The following is a 7,774-nucleotide window of genomic DNA, read 5'->3' on the forward strand; positions in this document are numbered from 1 at the left end:
CATTAGGGACTTATACTTTCTATTTCCAACCTAATTTCATGATAGATTTTACATTTATTCAGTTTGGTCCCTAATATTAGAAAGTTAACAAATAAGCTAGATTAATTTTACAATCTAGACATTTTCATAATCTAAGCTCAACATCTATCAATTTCAAGTCTACATCAAATTATTAACAATGGAAACTTGCTAAAATTTTAACAATTGATAAAATTGGTACATGGGCTATCTAAATTAAGCTCCCGTGATCACAAATCCATAAAAATTACAAGAAAAAAGCCTTGGTTTACTTACCAAATTAATGGTCGAATGCTTATGAACTCAAAGCTTTTCTTCTTAGGTTTTTCCTGCGTTTTGAACGGTTGAACATTATGGAAGATGACAATCTTCCACTATCTTTACTATAGTCTTAGATTAATTTAATTAACCTTGTTTAATTAGTTAATTAAACATAACTTAATTATAATCTAGCTTTAGTGGAATATGTCATCATCATCAATATTTTCCATTTTGATCCTTTGATTAATTGCCATATAAATTCTCAAGTCTTTTGTCAATTAAAACTCTATAGTGATTGGATTTTTACATTTTATTTTCTAAGCCTTAATTAACTATTTAATTGACAAAATTATTCAACCATTCTTCAATATATTTTTATATTAACTCCGTAAATATTCATATTTTATATTTATGAACTCGGTTTACGAAAGTGAGGTTTCAAAATCATATTTTCTGATACCACTGAAAATCAAGTTATTATATTTCACCTAACTAAACCCACCCCAAACCCGATTTTTCCAAAAAAAAAAATTGACCCTAACGACTCGGGTTGGGTTAGAATCCGTTGGATTTGGGGTTTTTTGCCATCCCTATTTATAACTAATCACTTGCCCGTCCTTGATTCCACTTAATTAAATGCAACAAATTGTTGATAGTAATAAAAGTATCATAGAAACTCTTGTATTAAGAGTCAAATTGCATTTTGCCCCCTCTACTTAAAAAATGAGCAAATTAATATATCTACGTTAAATCAATGAACAAATTAATTGTTTATGTTAAAAATTTTATCCATTTGTAATGTTAAAAAAAATTTACATAGTGATGTTTGAAGTCCATGTTGACATATAACAACCAAATTTTAATAGTAAAAATGGATAATTTTTTTTAATAATAGAATCAATTTACTCTTCTAATTTGTTATTTTTTTAGTAAAAAAATTAAAACTTAATCTCACTTTTAATACATTACACACTTTTTACATGTCAAGTTTAAAAATTTAGGTGACAAAGGATATCAAGCCATTTTTCTTAGTATATTCTCAATCAATGTTTATAATTTTTTAATCAATCGATGTCAATACTTAAATACTATAAGTTCACTTATCCGTCCAAGATCCCAACTTTCAATGATAATAATAATAATAATAGTAAAATACATGAACAGATCCAAATCAAAGAGGAACTTACATTAGTAGATCCGAGCCAGAAAAACATGACTTAATACAGATCTATCAGTTGCTGAACATTACACTAAATTCTTGAACTGCAAACATTTTGTACAAAGGAACAGCTGAACAACCAAATCCTAAGAGATTAAAAAAACAAAAGAAAAATAAGAACAGTAAAATCCCGAATGAAGCAGAGAAAAAAAAAATCAAACCAACCCCACTATTACAAATTAATTTAGATCTTCAAAAAAAAGAAAAAGAAAAGAAAAGAAAAGAAAGCCACCCTCCAATCTTCCTTTAAAAAAAATACTCCACATTTCTACAAGTTATGATGCCCTTCAAGAAATGTAACTATATTCCAATCTCCACATTCCTGCAACCTGACCCTCCTTCAGTCAAAAGTTCCTGCAATAAAGGAGCATTGATGAAATCAGATCAAACAAACCTAATAGTTAGCTTCATAAATGAAACCAAAGGGTTTGTTTTATTTTCTTACCTGTGAAGTTTTGACGACATGGGTGTCCTCATGAACAAAAGCAAACCTTTTATTGTCACCCATTCTCTCCATGGACACTTCATTAATCTTATCAGCTTTTTTGGAACCAATGTGGGTTCTCTTGAGCCCCAGAAATCCCTTCCACCTTGTGGAACCCTTAGGAGGCGTTAGTGTCACATTATTATCATCATCATCTCCAGCAAGAAGCTCTTCCCTCAAAGTCCTTTGCATTTGATTGTTACAATTATCTTTAAATGGCAAAAGCTTACCCTTAAAGAAAAGCTCATCAGCACTCATCATGGAGTAGTTTGATACTGAGAATTCAAAGTCTGACGACACTGGAGCCTCCCTTGAGTTCCTCTCTTGCTTCATAACCTGCTGAGTCTCAGCAAAATCATTTGAGAATGAGATTCTTGGACTCATTGGGGGGCAGTGATGATGATGACCTTTGTGCTCCGAATTATACATGTCTAAGCATGCCATGAGCTTTCAAAACAACATGGAAAACAAGGAAAAAATTTAATAAAACCTAATAAATTCTATAGGGACCCTCCCTTGATACTATTACAACTTACCGAGTAGATGTTCGTATTTATATATAAGGAAGCATGGGGAGCTTGATGTATGGTTGTTTTTTTGAATTCATGCATGTTATGCCCATGATGTGATCTTTTTTTTTGTCTTGACATGTTAATTGCTTCTCTCTCTCTCTTTCTTTTTATGTTTGTTTTTCTCTGGCCAGAATTGGCATTCAATGATGACCAGCTTTGAATACAAAATCCTCCAAGTATTAGTTATTTTAAAAAAACATCTTTTACTGTTTTTCTTTTCTCTTGGAGACTGCACGAAGGTGAAGTTACTAAGAAGCTTTCTTTTTCTCCAAAGCTCTACCATAATCGATAAAATAATAAAATAGTAGAAAAAGATAAACAAAAGGTGAATCAACTATTCTAAATTGTTTTTTTTTCCATTTCTGTTGGGTATAGTTAAAATTTTGGTGAGTGAGGTGAAAGTTAAAAATTTTGTATAATAATAAATTTAATTTTAAATTTTATATATTTTTTGGATTAATTATAATTTTAAAAAATTAACTCTCAAAATTTATAAAAAAATTCAATTTAATCTTCAAATTTTACCTTCTTTTCTGCTTCCCCACCTCCGCAGTGCCACTATCATTTGTATTTTGTTCAAATATTTTTATATAATAAAAGAAAAGAAAAATATTCTAAGAATTTAAAAAAAAAACAAAGCTCACTTAGGATAGCACCAAATTAAGATGAAAAAATGGCAATATTGGAGGTGGGAACACCACATTGGAATTCATTTTTTAGCAGTACTTGCTTGACCTTCATCATCATAATCCCATCCATCAGTACTGGTTGATCTGCATGTATATATACATATAAAAAAAATATGAATGATGATACCTCATAGAAATAAAAAATAAAAAAAGGGTAAAAGATGAGAAGTTTTGACATTCTTTACCCTCTTCTATATGACCAATCCCCTTATGCTTCGTGTTTCTCAAACACACTTGGAAAACTTTCTATGAAGATTCCAAGGAACAGTCTTTAGTTTTTTAGTCTTAAATCCGTTTTCACTTTTTCCTTCCTAGAATTTTATCATACACTCATTAGCCACACCCCCTCTATGCATGCATATATATAAAAATTTGTGAACCACAAAGATAAGCATCGTGGTTAATTAATACTAGTAAAGTTGGTATTGGGTTTCTTTCTTTGCATTGCATTTGACATTCAAGAATAGCATATGCTAGCTGGATGGACAGTTTACAAAACTTTAGCCAAAACAAGTAATTTTACTTTTTTAAAACTTGTGGCTCATTGCATGCAGATTATTAATTATGAAGACAGTGAAAATATTAACTAATTTTGTTTTCCATTGTTATTGTAGGCAGAGTTAGGGAGGTGGAAACAGTTGCCATTGCTGGCAAAGAAAGCAACAGCAGTGTTATTTATGGAATAAGGTAAAAAAGAAAAAGGACATTGAATGTTTTTAGCTAAAAGTTGTAGGGTTTTATTAAAGTAAAATAAAGAGATTCAGAAATGCAGAGAGGTCCAGAGAGAAGCAGCGGCACTTTCAAGGATGGGGGATTGAGTTGCATTTGGTTTCAGCTTGACCATGCTTCGACTTGTTAGTAAAATATAGCAGTGAATGAGCTGGCGACACCGACTGATCAATAGGACCACGTGATCTGAGGGTTTTCTTTTTTCTATAAAATGAAATTCCTTTTTTAACTTCTATTCAGATTTTGTACATGTTATGTAAGATTAGCTTTTTTGCCTTTTTCCTCTCCTTTTTTGTGTACCCTTTGTGATTTATTTACCTCCTCCAATCTTATCCTGGTTTAGAGGTGTTTTTTTTTTCCCCCTCTAATCATTAAAGTTAAAGCACTGTTCGGTACATAGCCATACCAGAGGCATCAGCCTGCAAAAAGTCCGGTGGGAAAGAGCAAAAACACAAAAGATCATTGCTGTCACAATTTTTACTAAATCGACTACTCAAAACGCTACTCCCCAACATGTCAGCAACGGGATTCCCCTCCATGTAAATATGCTGAAGTCAAACCTGGTCCAACTTACAATCAGCAATAAAAGTTCCAAGAGAACAAATATTCATAGTATACGATTGATATCAATTTGAGCATCAATCTTTGCAACAAAACCATCAGTACCTACACTAATCACATTAAGAATAAATCGATAGGAACGGGTCACCCCATTTGCCATGACTCTCACTGGATAACGGTCTCTTGCATGGTTTAGAGTTTTACTACTCTATTTTGTTTGTATAAAAGAGGTGGGAATATGATTGTAAGATATACATGATACGTATTGATAACATTATACATTTTTTTCGTTAATCCTTATGTTAATTTTCTTTTAAAAAGAGTAAAATTCCCCTGCCCTATTCTCTGCTCCCATCTGTGCCCCTACTCTAAATTAACCACGTCTCCTTTTTTCCATACAAGTCTTCTTTATTATTATTTATTTTTATTTCATCAACAACTAATGTACAAATTTTAAAATTATTTTTTTAAAAAAGGATTTGCGAAAAGAAAACTTGTAAAGAAAAACGAAGACGAGGCTAATTTTGAGAAGAAGGCAGGGAACTAGGGCCAGGGGATTTCGACTCCTCGAAAATCACCTCATATTAGTCTAATAGGAAAAATTTTGACGAGATTTAAAACATTAAATCAAACAACTAACTTCTTTTATTTCTTAAACCGGAAAATTAAGGGTTGAAACAAAATTAAATGATAAGCATTTCTTTCTCTATTTATTAAAAAAAAAGTCTTTTGAGCCCTCTATTTAATTTTTTTGGCCCTTAAATTTGTAGTTTTTTGGTCAAACCACTCCAAAATTGATTGAAAAGTCAACATTGAAGAACTTTGTTGATGTGACATACACATGGGATTACCACATAGATGACACGTCAACATTTAATTAATTTTTTAAAAATTTAAATAATTTTTAAAAATAGTTTTTATATTTTTTAAATTTTTTAAAATTTAAAAATTTAATTAAATACTTACGTGTCATCCATGTGATAATCTATGCGTATGCAATGTCAACAAAGTTAAAAAAAAAAATTAACTTTTTCGTTCATTCTAGGTGATTTGACAAAAAAACATAAATTTTAGATCTAAAAAAAACGAAAAATTAAATGTAAAGTTAAAATAACTTTTTTTTTTTCTGTAAAATTAAAGAATTAAATTATTATGTCAAAAATTAAATCACTGAAAATATTATCTTTTTATTTATTTAATTTTTTTCAATATGTTATTAATCTTTTCTTTTTAAACTTCGACAAAAATATGAAAATCAAAAGAAAAAAACAGGAAAGAAGAACGAGGTTGTAATACAAATGGATGGGGATTTGCTCCATATTTATACTAATAAATTTATATACGTGCAAAAATAAATATGGAAAGAAAAATTGATAATATTTTTAAGCATGCTGTACTGTATCAATTGATGTATAATTTTTTTCTAAATATTGGTATGCATTGATGTATTTTACTATACTATTTAAAACTTATCTATACATTTAAAAAAGATTTATATATACATGTAAATATATTTCATATTTATACGCAAATATAAATTTTAAGTTATTAATTACGTTCAATAACTTGATTGTATTTTATTTTTAATGTAATTATAAAAAGATAAAAACAATTAAGATAAAATAATTAAAAATTAATTTAAAAACAATTAAGACAAAACATAAGTTTTGATTTGAGATAAGGATGGAACATATTGACCAATACAAAAATGGAATTGCCCTATTACATTTATATTTTAATATAATATTAATTTATATTCCATAATATAAAAAATTTCAGTCAAATAAAATTAAATTTGAAGCAAATCCTAATTCGTTTTTATACCAACCTCATTTTTTAAAATTTATTTTTCGAATTTAATATTTTTTCAAAGAAAAGCTTAATTGATTGAAAAAAAAATATTTGTTTAATTCAATATAAATGTAAGTAGGAGAAGAATTGAAGTCGAGACTCAAGGATAAAAATTCAAATATATAAATCTGTCATATTTTGTTTCAAAATCAATCTTATCCAATAATTATGATTAAAAATAAACACTTCTGAATAATTTACCAAAGATTTTGACTCTCTTAAAAATTACAATCTCTACTAGTAGTAGTAGTTTTTGTAAGTATGGTGTATGATAGTGGTAAGAGCTCACGTGGTCACGTGCAGACCTCTTTCTCTTCCTAACATAGAGGCCGTTGTCTTGTACTACAAAATTAAGAGGACATCTCCCCCCCTTATTTATTTTTCTTTTCACCTTTTCCAACTCCGGAAATTCACTCCAACATATTTTTTAAATTGAGTTAATATGTAATTTATCCTTTGAATTTTAAATTCAAAGTATTTAATTTTTTTATATTTACTTAGTACTTCGACTTGTATTTCAATACATATTGCTTTAATTTGTAATTTACTTTTTAAATTTTTCCAAAAAAATACTTAGTTTATACTTAAACTTATTTTGATTTATATTTTTTAAAAAAATTTAAATTGTTAATTTATATTTGCCACATATCATATTAGGAAGCTTCAATGTGTCAATTTAGGATTAGATATCAATGTTACGTCAACACAAACTAATGGTGTTAGGTGACAAAATACAAAAATGACAGGGACGGGCAAAGTACATTTCACCATCAATTGTGTATGACATTTAGAATCTGGATGGGTTAGATATTCATTAACAGTCTAATAAGTAATAGGATTGAAGGAAAGTATTTTAAAAAATAGTGATATATTTTGATATTAAACTGGGATGATAATCTTTTTTATAGAAAAAGTGCAGATGTTGTATAACATTTTTTCTGATTTCGAATATTAAAATTCGTTGAATGTAACCTTTAAAAATAAATCTAAGAATTGATTAGAACCTTTTTGGGGGCCTCATTTTCCTTACCTATTGGCACTAACATAACAGCAACGCATGGATTTTGAGTATCCAATTAAATATCAACAATATGGTTAGGTGTAGGGTCTGTGAAAGGGCACACATTCATTTGGATTATGGAGTCTGAGGGTCATTTTTTTAAGTTTTATTTCCCCTTGTTTTAAAAAACTTGGGAAAAAGACAGATAAAACATAAATAGTTTCAAAGATCATGTTGAGCTATGGTAGGTCAGAGTAACATGGGGAGGGGGGAGAAGAACAAACACAAAGAAAATTTCTCTACTTTTTAAAAGATATGATTTGAATTTTTACTCATAAAAGGACATGGTTGTCATTCACATGACCCAAAATTTAATAATTCTAAAAAAAT

General features: G+C 29.0%; 1 protein-coding gene across 2 annotated transcripts; it reads right to left on the reverse strand.

Annotated features, from left to right (window-relative positions):
• Positions 1-1,444: 1,444 nt before the first annotated feature.
• On the reverse strand, positions 1,445-3,581 carry LOC107913215 (uncharacterized). Of its 2 annotated transcripts, XM_016841736.2 has the most exons (4): positions 3,429-3,581; positions 3,199-3,327; positions 1,944-2,429; positions 1,445-1,852 (listed from the first exon to the last, which is right to left on the reverse strand). In XM_016841736.2, exons 3-4 carry the CDS (start codon positions 2,424-2,426, stop codon positions 1,799-1,801), a joined length of 537 nt encoding a protein of 178 aa, XP_016697225.2. In that variant the 5' UTR covers positions 2,427-2,429; positions 3,199-3,327; positions 3,429-3,581; the 3' UTR covers positions 1,445-1,798. The 2 variants fall into 2 exon arrangements, with proteins under 2 accessions (XP_016697225.2, XP_016697224.2); XM_016841735.2 differs by lacking the exons at positions 3,199-3,327; positions 3,429-3,581 and adding an exon at positions 2,519-2,981.
• Positions 3,582-7,774: the final 4,193 nt, after the last annotated feature.

Source organism: Gossypium hirsutum, chromosome D11, assembly GCF_007990345.1.
Source record: "Gossypium hirsutum isolate 1008001.06 chromosome D11, Gossypium_hirsutum_v2.1, whole genome shotgun sequence".
Taxonomy (NCBI): domain Eukaryota; kingdom Viridiplantae; phylum Streptophyta; class Magnoliopsida; order Malvales; family Malvaceae; genus Gossypium; species Gossypium hirsutum.